This window comes from Impatiens glandulifera, chromosome 7 (genome assembly GCF_907164915.1).
Source record: "Impatiens glandulifera chromosome 7, dImpGla2.1, whole genome shotgun sequence".
In the NCBI taxonomy this organism is placed as follows: domain Eukaryota; kingdom Viridiplantae; phylum Streptophyta; class Magnoliopsida; order Ericales; family Balsaminaceae; genus Impatiens; species Impatiens glandulifera.
The window spans coordinates 6,999,621-7,019,818 of record NC_061868.1 but is presented as its reverse complement, the minus strand read 5'-3'; the positions used below and the strand labels follow the sequence as shown (position 1 = coordinate 7,019,818).

Genomic DNA, 20,198 nt, shown 5'->3' with positions numbered 1-20,198 from the left:
TTCTCACCAGCATGTCCCAATCGCATATGTCATAGCTTTGTTGACTCTAATTCCTTACTACTACCAGAAAATTGATTCAGTTACTACTGTCCCATTAACTATATTACCTTGATAGTAATACAAATTACTTTCCTAATAGTTTTTAACATCACTAGCGCTCTAGAGATTACCTTAAAAATTCCATTTTCCATTCTCACATGTACGCCTTTTGACTTCAAGGCACCCAAAGAAATGATATTCCTTTTTATATTCGGTATATACCGAACATCTTTGATAATTTTGGTTGATTCATCATCATTTCTCATCTTGATTGAACATATCCCTTTTATTTTATATGTATTAGCATCTCCCATGTAAACAATTCCACCATCTAGTTCTTTAAAATCAAAGAACCACTCTCGAACTGGTGTCATATGATAAGTGTAGCTGAGTCAAATATCCGCACGTCAGGATGTGATGTTGTGTGTGATGTTTTGTGTGATATTGACAAAGAGAATTCTAAATCTACATCACATTTTTCAACATTTGCATCTTCAGAATCTTTCTCTTTCTTCTTCAACTTTGGGCAGTTAATCTTACAATATCATTTCTCACGACAAAAATCACATTCATCTTAGACAACTCTGCTTTTAGATCTTCCTCCTCCCCATTTCGATTTGTTTTGTTGATGACCTTAACCATCAATGCTTCATTTGTTGTAGCTATAGAAAGAAAAACTTACAACATCAAGAGATGCATTCCCTTCCCATGAAGTAACGTTGTTCTAAATGTTCAAATTCATTAGGAAGGGACGATAACAATATTAGAGCCATATCTTCATTCTCAAATTTCACATTAAGATTTAAACGATATGCTACTAATTGATTAAACCTAGTGATGTGTTCATCCATGGTGGTACATGATTGGTAATAAAACCGGAACAATCGCTTTTTCATAAGTAGCTTATTCTGACCACTCTTCTTCAGAAATTTGTCCTTCAATTCTTGCCATAGTTTATGTGCAAAAGTTTCGTTCTTCGCTGCATAAGTCTGCAATTTAGATAGACACGGTCGAATTGTTCCGCACGTCAATCGATTCATGATACTCTATTCTTTTTTCTATATCATCTGGTTTTCTGACATCAATAACAACATCTAGACCCTATTGTAAAAGACAATCTAGAACCTTGCCTTACCACTTTCCGAAATGTCTAGTTTGGTTAAATATTTCCACCGCAAACTTCAAATTCGACATTGGGGTCCTCGTCCAAGATGCCAAAGAAGTTAATGCCTCTTTTGAAGAATTAGTCATCATGCCAAGGATGAACCTTCTGTTGGGAATAAAGCGGAATAATCACCACACTTGTGATAATAAACTATCCCCCACTTGATTGGATCTTTAGGAGCGAGAAACAACAAACATAAAAGGAAATATAAATGAAACAAGAACACCAAGAATTTAACGTGGAAAAATTTAACACAAAAGAACTCTTGAGTTTTTGGACTTTTGGGCTTTTAGACTTCTGGCCTTCTGGACTTCTTAAACAGGCTGGACTTTTTATTACATAGTTAGGAGCCAACAAGTAACCCAACACCTTCGGCTCTGATACCACTTGTTGTGAAAAACTGACAGAATACAATAAAAACGTAAGAAAGAACACACTATGAATTTGATAACAGAGTTCGACCAAATATTGCATACGTCTTCAAACACTAATGTTGTCAACTAATAAGGAAGAAAATATACTGATATTATGTGCAATAAACCAAATGGGGAAGAATTTCTTTTATAGACTAATAAACGTCCTCCTCTCCCATCATCTTTCGATGTGAGATTCTAATTGTAATGAGAGTTTTTTTATATATTAAGAAAATTCTCTCTCATCATATTTTGATTTTAGGATTCTAATTCTATTATGAATTTTTTTATAAGAAATTTAATTATCATGTAATTTAAAGAATTATATTAGAAATCAATTTACAAACAATTCAAAATAATATTTAAAAAAAATTGAACAATTAAAAGAAAACTAAGGTGTCCAATAATATGAATAATTAAAAAAATAAAAATAAAAAAATCATGTCAATTAGGCCACTGTTAATAAATAAATAAATCAATAAAAATGGAAATACCAAACACTTTGATTGGAGTCGATCCACAAATATTTAAAATTATATACTCTATTTCTAATTTCATAACCTCGGAATAGATTAGTTCCATATTCAATGCACGCCAAATAATTTTTTTTTTAAGGTGACTCAAAATATAAACTAATTTGAATTTCATGAATTGATGAGATCGGAGAAGAGATTTCAGACTAGTGATAAATGAGTTGAAAAATTCCTAATGCTCCATATTTGTTTTTCTTCGTGTCTTCTCATTCTTTTTAATTTACTTTTCGAACCTGATTCCATGATGTATGAGAAAGATATTTAGCATATACCTTTTGTTATTTTATTTTATTTTAGAAAAAATACTTATAATCCTTTCACTAAAAAGGTCTCAAACGAATAATCGTTTTCGTTGGAAAAAATAATTATTTGGCCACATATTCAGAATTTTCAAACAAAATTAAGCAATTAACTGGAATGTTAAGAACAATGAATCTAACTATCTTATTGAGTGATTTTTATGTATTTGACATAATTAATATTGATACATTGACATGTTTTTTTAGTTTTATTGAGTGATTAAGAATCTTCTCTGTGTGCGAGTGATGATGTGCATATCGGTTTGAATATCTCGCCAAATTTGTTATTTGTTCGTATAATTCCTAAAAATATTCATTTTCTTTCTCACCAAATTTGTACTCTTAAGAACGTTATCTATAAACATGTTACTTTTAAATTTTCTATCTATTCATTCTTAGATCACATGTCATTCATCTTGAAAATTAACAAAGTTCATAGTTGTTGCAATCTTCCTCCATATATTGATTGTAAATGGGCAACTTCCAAAGAGATGAGATCGCAATCTTTGTTGTGCATGAGACAACCGTGTAGTATAGCCATGAATTTGTTGATTTTGTCTTTTTGTCATGAGTCTCTTAGGGTAAGCAAGCTAAAAGATAAAGGGTGCCTTGGTGTAATCTTTTAAGACCACAAGACATTGTGCTAGTTTACAATATGTCCGTGAACTTATAGTACATCCCAAGCTTTGTGAGAGCAAAATTTCTCGTTCTCTTCGATTTTCCAATTTTGAGTATCGCGCTTCACATCACAAAGGACGAAAGATTACACATTGTGATGATGTGTATTCCTTCTTTCACTCTTCTAAGATCTCGAACCATTGTTCATCATTAATATCTCTTATACTAATATTTTTTTTAGTCTTTTCTGATTCTTACGTCCTAAAACTCTCTTTTGAGTCAATTGATATTCGAATCAAAGTTTGTGCCGATACATCTCCCAATCTGTATTCAATTATCTTTCTAACACTCTCTCGTATTCATGATCTTTTTCAACTATTATGTTACTCTCTCCTTCGTTAATGTTGTTGGATTATAATTTGGGGGTTAGGTCTTAGACTATGGTGAGAGAACAAGCAACAACAAAACATGAATGAATCAAACGGTTTAAAAAGAATTTGTACAGAATATTCTGAACAACAATAAAAATCATTTTTACTAAAGAGTTGATAATTAAACTTATTCTCGGAAAATTGTAGAACTGGTCGATCATTTACATATATACGGAAAAAAAAAAGTAACTCATAATTCATAAGAACATACTTGTAAATGAGTCTTGAAGTGTATGATGAACTCCAAACATTTTTCACTAACTAAACAAAATGAACTCAACCATAGTCTACTTCATCTCTTTGATGGTAGATAATGAGATATACATAGACTTAGATAAGAATACAAACATAAAAAATAGTCAGTGAGTTAAATAAATAGAAGTTGTTCATCAACATTTATGAGTGTTATTCGGATGGAAAGCATTTGTGATGAGAAATCGAATTTGACTAAATAAGATGTCATGTCTAACCAAATATAAAATAAATTCATAATTTGATGGTTGAAAAAGAAACAATACATTATTTAACATTATTAAAGTTAGAGAATTGAAGTCAGAAAGAGATTCTCTAACTTATTGAGAGGATTATTTTGTCGAGAAAATAGTCACTCAACAAAAAAAAAATAGTTTTTTTATTAAATGATATTATTTTGGTTCAAAATTTATGTATAATTAATTATAAGGTATGTATGAAAAAAAAAAAGGAAGGAACTGAGATTATCAAACAAAACTTAATTAGTTTGATTCAAATAAGTTAGATAATATTCTATGATAAATAAAATATATAATCATTAACCCTTTCAATTATTTTAATCTTTCAATTATTGTAATGTAATTGTTGTCTTTTTTTTTTTATTATCACTCAGATTTGAGTTAATGTTGCATTTTATTTGGTCTTACTTAGGGTATTTGTAGCAGAATTCTTAAGATGTGTTCTATCTCTATTATGAAGATAAATAATATAAAAGTTGTAAAAAAAATGTTTTATCAAATTCCCTATCCTTATAATTTTTTAGGACGATGAATAGTGAATTTTTATATTTAGGGTTTACTGTAACATTCCTAAATAATAAAATAATATATTTTCTCTTTCATTAATATTTAAATATATATGAATAAGTAATTAAATGGTTGAGGTGGTTGAAAAGTTTGTTGTTTTAATAAATATTTAAATATTATATGGATAAGGATAAGGAAACTCATGTAGAATAATTTATATTTTGATTCTCTAAAATAAGGATATTATTATTTTATATTATTTTTAGGGATACAAAATAAAAAAAAACTGGTGCAAATACCCTTATTTAATAGGTTATACATCTCAAATTTAATTTTCACTTTAAAAAAAAAATATTTAAATAAGAATCATTACTATGAAACTGACTAACACGTGATTTATATTGCATAATATATATACTTATGAACCATTTCTCAAACGTCACTGTATTCAATGTATTTGGCTGCTCTAAGTCCTAACTCAGAAGTGGGGACAATAAAATAGATACATAAACTATTAAATCTAATTAAAAATTGGTACTTTATCACAATACTATTATAACTAATTCTATTAAAAAAATTAAAGTTGAAAACTAACCTAATTCAGATTATTTTTTATATTATGCTGGTCATATATAATATAATTTTGATGTGGTTGATACAAATATAATTATTATATTTTTAATAGAAGAGAACTAGTATGACACCTCACATTCATGACATCCCGTTTAAATTCAAAGTGCTTCTAAACGAAATCGAACTCGTAATACAAATAGTTTTTGTACCTTGACTTCAAGTTAAGGTTTTTTTAAGTGTTATAGTCTTTAATCTCTTAGACAATATTTGTGTCACTTGAGATACCTTAATGATATTTTAATGATTATTCCGTTATTAATTATATAATGATTTAAATTAATTTTTTTAAATATAAATTATTATTAAAATGAATGTAAAACGAACCTCCATAATTATTTATGTCTCTAAATAATCAAATTGGATAAATGGTTGTCATATCTTATATTTTTCTTACAATTGTATTCTCTTATTTTGTTTTAAGGTAAAAAGAAAGTATCATATTTTTTCTGTTAAGAAAACAAATAATTTAGTATATTAAGTACATTAAGAGTAGAACATACATATTTATATGACTCATAAATACTAAACACTAGAGCGGTCAGACGGGCCAACCCATGGCGGGGCGGGTCTACTCATCAAAACTCATCGTTCCCTCCATCCGGCGGGCTGAAAATCCCCAACCTAAGGTGGGTTGCGAGTTAAGCTGGTCAGCCCGCGGGTTGTGTCACTATAAATAAAAATCATTAATAGTTCTAGAAAATAAGAGTTCAAGAATATGATCAAATAGTCATAATACACACCAAACAAGAGTCTTGTTTATCGTTACACATTAATTGACCAAATATTTCAACAAAGTAACTAAAAATTGAAAATTTCATAAAATAAAAATTTCAGTAAAGTCAACATTATTTAAATATCATCAATCGAGAGTCTTGTTATTTAACAGAATATTAAGTTTCAGTGTGAAGTTTATGGAACTGGAACCAAGTTTGAATCCACGAACCTTTGAAAGCGAGAATGATGAGAAGAAAGGCGGAACAAATAAATAGTTAACGACCAATGTGCGAAATATTGAGTACTGACTGTTGTAGTCTAAAACTAAATTTGAATTTACGAACCTTTGAAGGCGAGAACGAAGAGAAGAAAAGCGAAACAAATAAGTAGTCGGTGGCCGATTGGCAAAGTATTGAGTATTGACTGCTACAGTGCTGTCTGAGAGAGAGAAAAAAACTAAGGTTATGCGGCATATACCTAGGCTATAAATTAGATTATATTTTTTTGCCAACCCGCGGGACAACCCAAGTCTGACCCGCCCAGGCCCGCGACCCGAGCGGGCTGACCCGTATATGCTCACTTTCAAATGGGTTGCTAATATTTCAACCAAACATGTCTAAATTGTTTGACAGACGGGCCAACCCAACCGACCTAACCCAAATTAAATGAATAAATAAACACAATGCATCTTAAAAAAAGAAAATGAAGATAAACATAAAATTAACAATATTTTTTAATCAAATAAAATGAATAAATAAATATTGATCACTTCCTTTAATTTCTCTAATAATTAAATAGTAACACCAAAAAAAACATTACAAAAAAATTAGGCTATTTCACAACCACCTTAGCTTGTTTGATTTTGGGGTTTGTAAATATATTTGTTTTAAATAATTTGTTTCATAAAAGAGTGTTATTTGGAATTTGTGTACAATAAATTATAAGAACTTTTTTTATATTTAAAATATTAAATTAATAAGAGTAAAATAAATAAAATATATATATATATATATATATATATATATATATATATATATATATATATATATATATATATATATATATATTTTTAATTCTCTGAATGATGACTAGATTCATTCACATTTCCAACTACAATTAATTAATTCCTCTTGGTGGGGTATCGATGTTTCTCTTTTAACCTTTTATTTTAATTTAATTTAATTTAATTTAATTTTGATTCAAGTCTTATTTTGGCCTTACTCATTTATTTTATTTTAGTTGTAATTGGTTTGAAATGGTTAATAAATATATTATCTTTTGTTATATTAACTAGGCATATGTTTTCATATCTTCTTTCATTGTTTTGTAGAGTCTCATTTGAAATTCGATCCCAATTTAAGGATAAAGTTTAAATTACAAAATAATATATATATATATATATATATATATAAATGAGTTATTTTCTATAATTATTAAAAAAGTTTACATAGTCAAACTCATATTAATTGGACTAAGAATTTTTTTATAAAACCATTATCTATTTTTATTGATAACTTTTATAAATAATAAAATAAAGCCTTTTTGGACATTAATAAATATGATGTATTCTTGGATATATTTCTTTAAATATTATTATTTTAAAAGATGGACTAAATATTTTTATATGCTTTTTATATTTAGATTTAGTACTGTATTAATGTTAAATTCATACCAAATTATGAAACGTATTGACTAATAATCAATTCAAATTGATCTCAGTCCATAATAATTATTCTCATATTTAATATTTTTCCTTCAATTATCCTATCTTATGTCAATTAATTTTTTCTATAAATTGCACCACTCTTAAATTAAATTGAAGATAATCTTCTAAATATAATATACATGCATTAATATGGATTCCTATGATCCATTTCTATTACAATCTTTTAATAAATTATTTACTTATAAAAAATCTTATAATTTTTAAACAATATCACATTAAATTATCCATTCAACAAAAGGTTTTGACTCTATTTTACTAATTGACATCCTTTAATTATTTAATTTTTTTAAAAGGCATATATAATATATGATTAATTTAATTCTTTAATAGTAATTAATTAATTGAGATATACAAATACTAATTATAATTAAGTAAAAATTATATTAATGTAATTAATTAAATAAATAAATTAAAATTAGAAATTTAATTTTCACTAAACTTTTATCAATATTGAACACCTTAATAAAAATATATTAAATGAACTCTAGATATACTTTTTATTTATTTATTTAATTAATTAATTTTTATTTTTTTTATTTTTTTTAAGAGTTTGGGTTATCTTTGTCTCAGTATAAATACTGGTGGGTGGGGGGTTAGACTACCAAACATATTCAAACAAAGTGGACTCCGCCGCCGGTGAGAAGCTGCCGGCGCCGGCGGAAGATTTCTTTACATTATTCTATCTATGTTTGTGGGTTTTCTCAATCTGAAATGTAAATTTTTATAATTTTTCAGGCCATGGACAAGAGAATGAACCAATCATCAGTGAAAAATGAAGAATTTGAAGAAGAAGAAGTATGGTCTGTTCTTAAAGAAGGAGAAGAGGTAAAACCCATATCTGATTCAACCCAAGATCACATTTTTATAGCATCAAAGCGTTTCCCTTCAGCAGCTAGAATGATTCGGAGATCGTTGGGTTCTGAACAACAATCGGTTCAATCGGCGCCGGTCAATGTCCCTGACTGGTCAAGAATCAATGGGAAGAAAGTTTCAGATGGAAGTGAAGAAGATGAAGATGAAGATTCAATGGTTCCTCCTCATAAATGGTTGGCAAATAAAATGGAGAAAAGGGAGATGATGTCATTTTCTGTCTGTGAAGGTGCTGGAAGAACACTTAAGGGAAGAGATTTGATGGAGATGAGAAATGTTGTTCTTACTAAGACTGGATTTCTTGAGTAATTTCATCTTGATCTTGATCTTCATCCTATGTTTATAAATAACTTTTGATTGTTAGTTCTCTGGTTTTTTAGTTGTTTGGAAGTTATGTAAATATTTGATTTGTTTTTTTTAAATGATGATGTTCATGTTGAGATATAAAAACTCATTAATTTAGTTCAATCGGATTGGACAGGACTCGTTTCTAAGAGATTAAATGTCTTGGATTCAATTTTTAATTAAAACGTCTTAGAATGTTTAAAATTGAACAAAGTCAAGTTAATATTTGATTTGTTTTTTAAATGATGATGGTTGAGGTATAAAAACTCACTAATTTAGTACCACTAACGGGTGGATTAATTTTTAAGAGATCAAAATGTCTCGGATTAATTTTTAATTAAAACATTTTAAATTAATAGAAAGTTTAGTTAGTTTTCTAAATTATAAGAATTTTGATTTTTAATTAGAATGCTTTAAATTAAATTTAAGGTCAAGTTTAAATAAAATTGCTTTAAGCTGAAATTTGATGTGAATTTTGTAATTACATTTGAAAAAAAAAAAGATTTAAAATTGAAATAAAAAAAAGTGTGATTGCTCAAGATAAGCATGGGAGACAAGATAAGGAGCATGGCAATTGTTATAATTTATTTTTGTTAATTTAAAGAAATATTGTATTAAAAAAATGAACTCATTAATACAAAGTAACTTTTGAAGACACTTTTTCACTAAAAAAAATACTTTTTTATTTAATTTTATTAATTTATGAAAAGTTTAAATGTTTTATATTTTATTTTATAAATTAGTCAGAGAAAATCTAATTTGGTGAAGAAATATTGTTAAAAAAAAGGTATGTCATTTATTAGTTATAAAGTAAAGTAAGTAATTAAAGAAAGAAAGAAATCTGAATAATCTTAGATTTCTCAAATCAATCTGATATCATTAATTTTGAAAACAAATAAAGTACTTTTCTTAATTTTTTTAGTACAGATTTTAAAAATTATTTTGGGATAAGCCTGATTGTAAAAAGTATTTTACAGTTTTACAATATAACTAGGTAAGTATTTACAGTTTGATTTTAAATGATTTTGACAAAAAAAATAAAAAATTTCAAACAATTAAGTTTTATTAATATTAAGTTATATAAAAATATAGGTGAGAATAAACAAAATTTGTTCTCGTAACATTTTGGAAAAAAAGATAAACTAGTCAGCCACTCTTATCAAATATCCATTAAATTAGTTTTACAAAATAATTTTAGTTTTCAACATCTTACCGATAATAAAAATCAAATTCAATGACAAAAACTAATCAAATATTAAAAAATTAAGTGAAAAATATTAATATCTTTTTATATAATATATATATATATATATATATATATATATATATATATATATATATATATAAACAAATGCAAAAAATTTAAGACAAGAAATAATTTTTTCTTCTAAATAATATATATAAATGAAAAGTAAAAAATGCTACAAATGTTATTTGACATCAATGTAACCCAACAAAATAACATCAATGTAGCCCAGCAAAATAAATTGACGAAAATTCTTTGGACATGGCATCAAGTATGAGTAGTGATAAGATGGAATTTGGGAGAGAAGGTTATATAACTATATTCGTTAGTTAAAAAAATAATACAGTTTGAGAAAAAAAAAAGAGAAATAAATTTTATTAATTTTCGACCAATCCCCTAATCATTTTTCCATCAAATATAAATACTCTCACTTCGCTTTGATATTAAATATGTTCAAATCATATACAAATTTTTATATGTTTTGTGTAAAAAAACTTTTAACCTAAAAAAAATTATGAAAGGATAACTTTAAAGTTTTTTTTATTTTTTTATTTTATTTTATTTTTATTTTTTATTTTTTTTATTTTTATTTTTTTTAAGAAGCTAGCATTACCTTAAAGCTTTCTAAATAAGAATTGAACTATGTAGAGGGCGGTCTTAGGCAAGCCCCCGAACTAGAGCAACCCACTTCTCAGGGCAGCCCATTAAATAAAATAAAGAATAAATTTTTTTAAACATAAATAGGTCTTGCCTGGTTGTTTGAGAAGAAAATATAAAATTATCATTTTTTTCATGAGTTCAAACTTCACAAAAATTTATTTTTTTATCATTTTTTTTAGCAATCAAAAATCACGTTTTTTTAGGCTGGGACATCCCAAACATCGGAACCGATTCTTCTCACTTGAGTTATCATAATATATTAATAAAATATTTTTCATTAAAAGAAGGAAATTGATAGAGCTAACAAACTGATTATAAAATAAGACATATACAATGTTGTAAGAAACGATACTCTTAGTTGTATTTTCGTCGTCTTCATAATTGTTATCAAGAGTGGATACATGTAGGGGTTCAGTCCACCCTAAAATTTTATTTTATTTTTTTGCGTTAAAAATATGACATTATTCCTTAATTTTTTTAAAAAATTTCAATTTAATTTACTGTATTTTAATTTAATTATTAAAAAATAATAAAACTTACATTTATCCAATTTTTTCTCGTTATTTTTTAAAGCCCATCTCAAATATTTTTTAAAACTCACCATAACTCTAAATTCTGAATTCGTCGTTATCATCATGTCATTGTTCACTCAATAAGTCTTCAATTGCTTAATTCTTAAGAATTCAATATCCCAATTTTGTGTTTGAAGATGAATCAAATAGACGTTGGATTGGAGGTAGGGTTTGTGAGAAAACAATAGCACTATAAACAAATTGATAGAATGAAAAAAAAATGTGATGATCTTTTTACCGGTCATTCCTGATTTTATTAAAAATGTATAAAATACCAATTAAGTAGTTAGATTTTCACTAATTAATTATTTAAGAGGTAAAGAATCCTGAGTTCAATTCCACTTATTTGAAGATCTATTTTATAAAACCCAACTAATTGAACATCCAAACAAAATTACTTTTGGAAAAGATAATGAATAAATGTGTGTGAAGTTGATATGACTTGGTTGGAAATTGGTATAACCCACCCTATTGTGCATTGGATTTGGTTTGGAAACCCTTACAATTACCATTAATTGGTGGATGGGCTAGCCCAGTTCCAATATCTCAAAACCCATTTTTTTATTAGTTTTTTTAGAAGTTTGTTTGATTTTAAGTTTTTTCTTGTTTTTATTTATATAAGCTATCTGAAAATTGTTATAGTTTTTTTTTTATCAAGATTTAATTATTAAAATAAGTTTTATTTTTTATTATAAGAATATTATTTAGTCATAATATAAGTATTATAATATTTCATTCAATAAAAATGTCCTCATGTTTATTATTTTTTAAATCTTAATATTTTTAGAAATATAAATATTATTTTTTAGATAATATGTTAATAATAAAAAATAAATTATAATTTTTTGTTGTTAAAGATTTCCTTCAAATTCCATTTATATGTACACTATGTTGATATTCTTATCTTTTATTTTATTAAATATTTATTTTGTAAATAAAAATCTTATTTTATTTAAAATTTGAAAATAATTTTAACTATGCACTTTATATTAAATAAAATTATATAAAAAATTACTTAGTTTCATCTAGAATAGATTGATACTCATGTTCATAGTCAAATACAATCTTTATTAAGAATTATCAAATGTACCTTAAAGTATTTATAAAATAGTGTATTGTAGAAATTGTGATGAATTTTTATTATCATGAATTATAAAAAAAAGTAATTTTTATTTCTATATGTGCATATATTTTTTATTATTGTTATTATTATTATTTTATATTTTGATAATTAAATATTAGTAAATTATTTTTTTTTTAATTTATAATAATTTTAACTTGAAACACTCAAATTTTACCACCACAATTTATAAATTTTAAATAATTATTTTTAAATAAATAAATTTTAAATAATTAAGCTAAAGTCAAAACAAAATAATTAATTAGAATAATTATTATGATAATTAATCTAAGTTAATTAAAATTAAGTTAAAATCAAAATAAATAATTTAAGATAAATGTTATACTCATTATATCTCAAATTAATTTTAAGAGAGTTAAAATAAATTAAATAAATAATTTGGAATAAATGTTGATTTCATTTAAATCCAAAATTAATTATTTATGAAGCTCTAGATTGTACAAAAATAAAATAAAATAGACAAAATACATATTTATGTCTATTAAAATAATTGTATATATTTTGTAAGATAAAATAAAGCTAAAGGAATTAAGAAAAATCGATTTCAAACAAGCTCTCAAGATTAAAAAAAAGGATTTGTGCATCCGAAATTAGAAGAAATGATTGCAACAAATCACTCAATCATCATATCAGCGTCAATGCATCATCAAAGGACAACCGTAACCCCGCTACAACTGAAGTTAGGCGCTTCTGCATAGTACCAAATCAAATAATGCTCAAGGCAATACCGTTAGCCCAAATGCGAACGGGATGCTAGCCGCTAACGGACCTGGACAGGACGTTAGAGGACCACACGTTCGCGATTCGAGCCGTCTTCTTTCTCGCGATGAACAGATAACTATCAACCGAAATCTTTGATTTTTAAAATATGGAACTTCATTGATACTCCACTAAATAAATTGATTCAAATACTGAAATGATCACCCTAGCTTGGTGATCATTTTGCCTATGATCATAGGCTTGATTATTGCCTAAATGGATGAAGACGATCGAATGAAGACATAAGTCATTAATGGCATTTTGTCTCAAATTCGATCCATTTGATCCTTCAACCGACTTAAGTAGGTTATAAATAGCTTCCCCGACCTACACGAAGACCAAGAAATCAATCATAAGTCTCCAATCCAACTTTCAAAAGATCAGCCATTAAATTTTTCTTAAACTTTTGAATTTTTTTAATTACTTGTGTAAAGCTCTAAAACTCGGTTTTAAATCATCGAGAAGCTTCATAAAGAGTTCAAAGTATTCTCCAAATTCTTTTAAGCTTTGATACATGTTATAATTCAAGTTATGAATTCAAATTAAAAAAATTAAATTTTTGTTCGGTCAATCTTTAATATAGTTTAATTATCCATTTTCTTGATTTGAATTCGTTCCTAAGATTATTTCAAAGTTTTCTCTTAAAATCAATTTGAGCAAATCAAACTAAATTAAGTATTCAAATTCATTTTCAACAAATTTTAAAATCGCATTTTTGTTTTTGAACTAGCTCAAGAACATCGACTCAAGAAGCTTCATAATACATTTTTAAACGTGTTATGAGTATTTTCAAATCTATTATGATCAATTCAAGACATGTTTTCCCATAACCCGAAATTTTCGTTTTCTTTGAAAATTTAAGTTCTTAATTAGGTTCAAATTCATAGTTAGTAATAGTTTTATAGTTTAAATCGATTCTAATAAGCATAAGGAATCAAATCTTAAAAACTCAAATTCAAATTTTTCAAAAATCGTGGAAACCCCGATTCGACTTTTTCCTAGTTGAATGATACTTTGAGATGTGGTTAGATGTGCTCATGTGCTCAACATGGGAAATGAAGCTCCCCATGCCCTTAGATCGAGGAAGGAGGCCCATGACAAAATCTAAAAACATGCACAAAAGTTTCTACCTAAGGTCAAAGAAAACCGAGAAATCCTACACACGATCAAGAAATTATGGCTTCCGAACGAGGAAATTTAGTTTAGCTTGGTTTTTGACCGAGAAAACCAGTCGACATGTCTCGGTCCCCTACGAGCGATCGAGAATCCTTGCGAGCGACCGAAAATTTAAACCTCACGTTGACTGGACGCCCATGCCCATTAACCTCAGACTGAATCAAGCCCAAACTTGTGCGTCCGACCTATTTCGTGATCCATACACTTGCCTAAGGACTTGTTTGTTTAGGGCTTTTAATTTTATTTGTATTTTAACCATTAGAAATCCTAAACTATTTTTAAAAAAATCGAAAAAATAAATAATATTAAAACATTTTTATAATATCTTCATAAAAAATATTTTAATAAAAGTCAGTTTGAATTTATTTTAATTCTAACATCTTAAACTATTTTTCAGGTACTTTCTTCAATAATTCTCAACATCAAACGCATATATTAACATTTAAATATTATTTTAAATGAAAGGAAACCAAAACATGTGTAACTTGAAAAATTAATGTGTGCTAAATAAAATGTAACTAAACCAGATATTAAAAAAATAGCCAAATTTTATGAAATAAAAACGGTTCTTTAACGGGTATAGATGATATAGTGCGAAAGTTATTTCCCGAGTGTTACCAAACGTCGAACTCAATAGAATCTCTGAAAAATGACTTCATATACACGCATATACAAATATTTTACTATTTTTAAACTTAAAAATAATTAGGGACTCTATAATCAAATAATAAATCTTTGGACAATTAATTATTTTTAATTATATAAAGAATTCTATTCAAATTTTGATTGGACTAAATCTAAACTGGATTAATATAACTATTATTATAATTAATTTTTATATTTATGTATAAATTTTTAAATAAAATATTTTCCACACAAATTGAGATCAATAAAATTAATTTTTTCGTTAGGATAAATTTAGCCAATTTTTATCACTCTCAATTAAAGAGACAGGTCAGTTGATTTTATCTTTTTTAATTTCAAAAAATTTAATATATACAATATGAATTTTTTATTTTATTGAATAAGAATTACATATTTTTAAAATTACTTTTATATTAATATATATATATATATATATATATATATATATATATATATATATTCATGTTTTATTAACATATTTAGTCAAAATTATATATATATACACAATACTTTTTTGTTTAACAGAAATTGTACATAATAATTTTTCGATTTCTAAACAAACAAATTCTTAACTTCAATTCAATCATTATTGGTTTTATCAGGATTTTCTCCCAAATAATCCTTTTTATGAAATTAGGAAAAATTATTTTTTAATTTTTATTACCATTAATAGCCCTCCCTCTCTTTTATTCATAATTAATAATACATTTTTAAAATAAAATAATTTAATTTATATTAAAATAAATATTAAAAACTATAAATATGTTAATATTAACTTTTATTAATACATAAATAAAATTTTAAATAAATATTAATTTTATAAATCACTACTATTCTAATTTAAATAGATAATATAGTATATTATAATTTTATCTTTATGATATATTTAATTTTATTTAATATATATAATTAATATAAAATTTTATCTAGAATAAATTTTATAAAATAATAACCAAAAATCAAACAAGTCTAATAGAATATTTATTTAGAATAATAGTTTAATGTTATTTTATACAAAAATAAATAAATTTCTTTAAAATTATTTAATTTAGATGAGATGTATTTATAAATTAATTAATATTTTTTTATTTAAATATATTTAATTTTATTTTTTAGTATAATTATTTATTTAAATTATTTAAAATTTAAATGATATATTAGATAATATAGTAGGTTATAATTTTATTTATATTTTGAATTTGTTTTATTTAATATAATTAATACAATTTATTTAAATGAAATAATTTATTAATTTAATTTATATAAAAATAAATTTTATAATGTAATAAAATAAATATAAGATATATATATATATATATATATATATATATATATATATATATATATATATATATATATATATATTAGTATTACTTTTTAATAATATAAAATAAAATATTTAAGTATAAGATAGTTTAAATATTTTAATTAGTATAATTATTGATTAGATACATGATTTGATCGTTGAATTTTTAAAAAAATCAAATTTTATCTCAATAACCCAAAAATAATATTTTATTTAAAAATAAGATTGTTGATAGGTAAACTCATAAAAGAATTCTCTTACATAAATTTTTTAATTTATTATGGATATTAAGTTTTCAAAAAAGTTGGTTAACAATTTGATTTGTATTCCCCTTATATTTAGGTGATGAAATTTAACGTTGATTTAGAAGAAAATTAATCCGAATTTGTTTATGGAAAGAGTCACTTTCCCAGCTTTGATTTGCTGAATAATTAAACATTTTCACATCCTTTCATGAATATCTTACTATTATATATTATTATATATATAAAAAAATGGTGGAAAGTGATTTATTGATAAAAAAAAAATAAGACACAACACCTCATTTTTATCATTACCACCAAATTGGTTGGATGTTGGACTTTTTTAATTTTTTAACTAAAAAGTTTAGTATCATATTTGTTTATGTTTTCAATTATCAAAATATTTCAATAATACATTAAAATATTTTTGTTTTATTTTTATTATATTTAAAAAAACTATAAAACTGTAATTATATTCTTAAAAACATATTTACAGTGATTTTAAAATAATAAAATAAATCATACAAGGGTAACTCAAATTTCAATAAATGTTTCAAGTTTGAGTTTTAGGCATGACAATTCAGTACAAGAAAGATTGATCCACTAAGGCTTAAGTCTAACTCGATTTTTTGTTTAGAAAGGTGACTAACCCTAATTTCTTAAATTTAATTCATTAAATTCTTCTCTAATTTATAAAAATAATGTGATAAAACTTACATTTATCTGATTATTTTATCACAATTTTTCTATTACATTTGTAATACACCCAAAAACAAATTTTAAGTCCACTCTAACACAATTTTATTCATAAATTATTTAATATATCCCGAAGCATTAGCCCTTCCAATTCATCAATAACCAAATTCAGCATGTGCCATTACAACCTATGTGGGGGCACATAGCCCCAGGCTGAATTTGATTACACAACTTGACTACATTTAAGGCCACGGTAATTCACGAGACAATTTACAAAAAAACAATATATATAGTTAGGGCTAGTTTGATTGAAGATGTTTGGCATAACTTATTATTTAGTGGCTTTAGGGTTAATTTGATTCATATTAGTCTAATTTTAGTTATATGTATATATATTTGTACTCTAAGTTTGTATAAGAAAATGTTAGAAGGTGTAAATATATATTAGTGGAATAAAAAAGAATGCTCAACAAGTAAAAAATGTATATTTATATATAAAAAAAACAATAGGGGCAATATAAAATATAGGTCGAATCGGGTATCCATTGGTTCGGAACCAATTAATTTGAGTAAATTAGGTAGTCGTTTCTTCGATGCAGTGTCGAATTTGGTCCAGTTGGATTCGAGTCTCCTTAGAAACTAACTTAGGGTGTACCAAACCAAATTAAAAATATATTTTCCCGAGCTAAATTTCACCTACATCACATCACATATAAAAACAATTAATTAATAAGTAAAATTATTTTTTTTATATTAATTTTAACAAATAAATATTATATATTTTATAGTACTTTTAAAAATTATTAAAAGTAATTAAAAATTAAAAGTTAGCTTATTTTACTATACCCAACCATTAGAGCCTAACCTGTACTAACTAATAGACCCTTACATTAAATTTAGGTGACAAAAAAAAATCTAAAATACTAACTAAAAAAATTAAACAACTTACATTTTTTTTACCATTTTTTTATATGACAAGTAATAGTGGTGAAAATTTGGGTAAGGAATGAGAGAATGTGTCATCATGGATTGAAAAAAGTTTTAGAAAAAAAAAATTATTTTATTTTTTTAGTTAATTCCACATTATTTATTTTTTCATCCCCTCTTCCAAATTATCTCTCTTCCAAATTATCTCTGTATCAATTCTCTTTTTATATATATATATTTCAGAAAAAAACCTATAAAAATTATAAATTGTTTTTAGGATGAAATTAATCATCAATACATATACAACTATCTCATTTATATATATATGAATTTTGAAAAATTCATTTAAACATATGTTTTATAAAAAAATTTGGGTTCATCTCACCTCTCCATCTTTATCTTTATCTGTAAAAAATTGAGTTAACTTTTATTTCAACTTACAATCAAACATACTTAACCTAAAAATAAAATTTAGATTCATTTTTTTCTTCTCTTATTAGTCATGGGAATTTCGAATGACAATGAATTAATCATCGTAATGTTTTGCATCGTTGATATTAGGAATGTTATATTTTATTTATGTTTAAGATAAAATGAGAGAAATTAAGAGAAAGAATATGAGATTATAAAATAAAATAGAGAAAAAGATTGTGAATGAACATGGAGAATAAAAAGAAGAGAGATTTGCCTTTCGTGCGGGTCGAAACTTACCGACAAGGAATTTCGTTACCTTAGAACCGTTATAGTTATGGTCGTTCACTGGGGATTCAGTCGCTTTTCTTTCTTTAAATATATAGAAGGAAGGGGTCTGCGCACCAATATCTGCCATAAAAGGTGCCATAAAAGGTCCCAGACATAACAAATGAGAAGCTATACAACCCCTTTTTGTTTAAAGAAACCCTCCACTTCAATTGGTATTTTTTTCATGAAGTTTCAAGATGCTAGGTGATGAAATGATAGACACGCGAGACTCAAAATCTCCTTTTGGGGTGAATCTTCTCCGATCTCTTTATTATAACAACCCCTTTTCATCGTAGAGAGATATGATAGAAGACGAAACAATTTATTTATTATATATTTATATAGATTTAATTAATAAATTTATAATAAAAAATATTAACTCGTTATAACGGGGAGGGTAAATGAGTCAATTGTTGATAATACGAAATATATACTTTTAAGCGAAATCCTTTTATAAGATGAACTTATATATATATAATATAAATGATGCTTAACTTTTAAAATATCCGAATTACCGAGTCGAGAGTTGTGGTTAATTTGGATATATATGTGAGAGTAAATAGATACTTGAGTCGGATTGTGGGTTGACCCGCTCATAAACTTAAAACGTTTTAAAATAAAATTAAAAATGTTATAGGTGTGTTTTGAACTTGCAACATAAAAAAATAAGTACAACCTTTTAACCAACTAGACTAATAACACTTTATATTTTAAATTCAACACCAAATATAATGAACGCGGAATATTTTAACAATATAAGTTCAACTTTTTAACTAACTAATCTATATATATATAATGATCCTTAATTTTAAAAGTGTTCGGATTACCGGGTCAAGAGCTGTGGTTAATTTAATTATATATGTTAGAGTAAATGGATACTTGGATCGGATTGTGGGTTGACCCACCCATAAACTTAAAACGGTTAAAAATAAATTAAAAATGTTATATGTATGTTTCGAATTTGTAACCTAATAAAACAAGTATAACCCTTTAACCAATTAGGCTAATAACACTTTATATTTTTAATTTAACACCAAATATGATGAACGCAAAATATTTTAATAATCTAAGTTATATATATATATATATATATATATATATATATATATATATATATATATATATATATATATAACTAATTAGATGAGAGCGTTCTTTTTTTTAATATATTATTTGTGATTTATTAAAAATTTAAACATTGAATTTATTCGTAATTTATTAAAAATTTAAATATTGAATTTATTAATGATTTATTAAAATTTAAACATTAATTAAATATTATTATTTTTTATATTTTTTATAT

General features: G+C 25.1%; 1 protein-coding gene across 1 annotated transcript; it reads left to right on the top strand.

The window, feature by feature from the left end:
• Positions 1 to 8,173: 8,173 nt before the first annotated feature.
• On the top strand, positions 8,174 to 8,825 carry LOC124910815. Its single transcript, XM_047451499.1, has 2 exons — positions 8,174 to 8,205; positions 8,305 to 8,825. The coding sequence occupies exon 2, from the start codon at positions 8,308 to 8,310 to the stop codon at positions 8,746 to 8,748; it is 441 nt and encodes a 146-aa protein (XP_047307455.1). The 5' UTR covers positions 8,174 to 8,205; positions 8,305 to 8,307; the 3' UTR covers positions 8,749 to 8,825.
• Positions 8,826 to 20,198: the final 11,373 nt, after the last annotated feature.

Excerpts from the sequence above, each read along its gene's own strand:
- LOC124910815 (XM_047451499.1), top strand. The coding sequence starts at position 8,308 with ATGGACAAGAGAATGAACCAATCATCAGTGAAAAATGAAGAATTTGAA.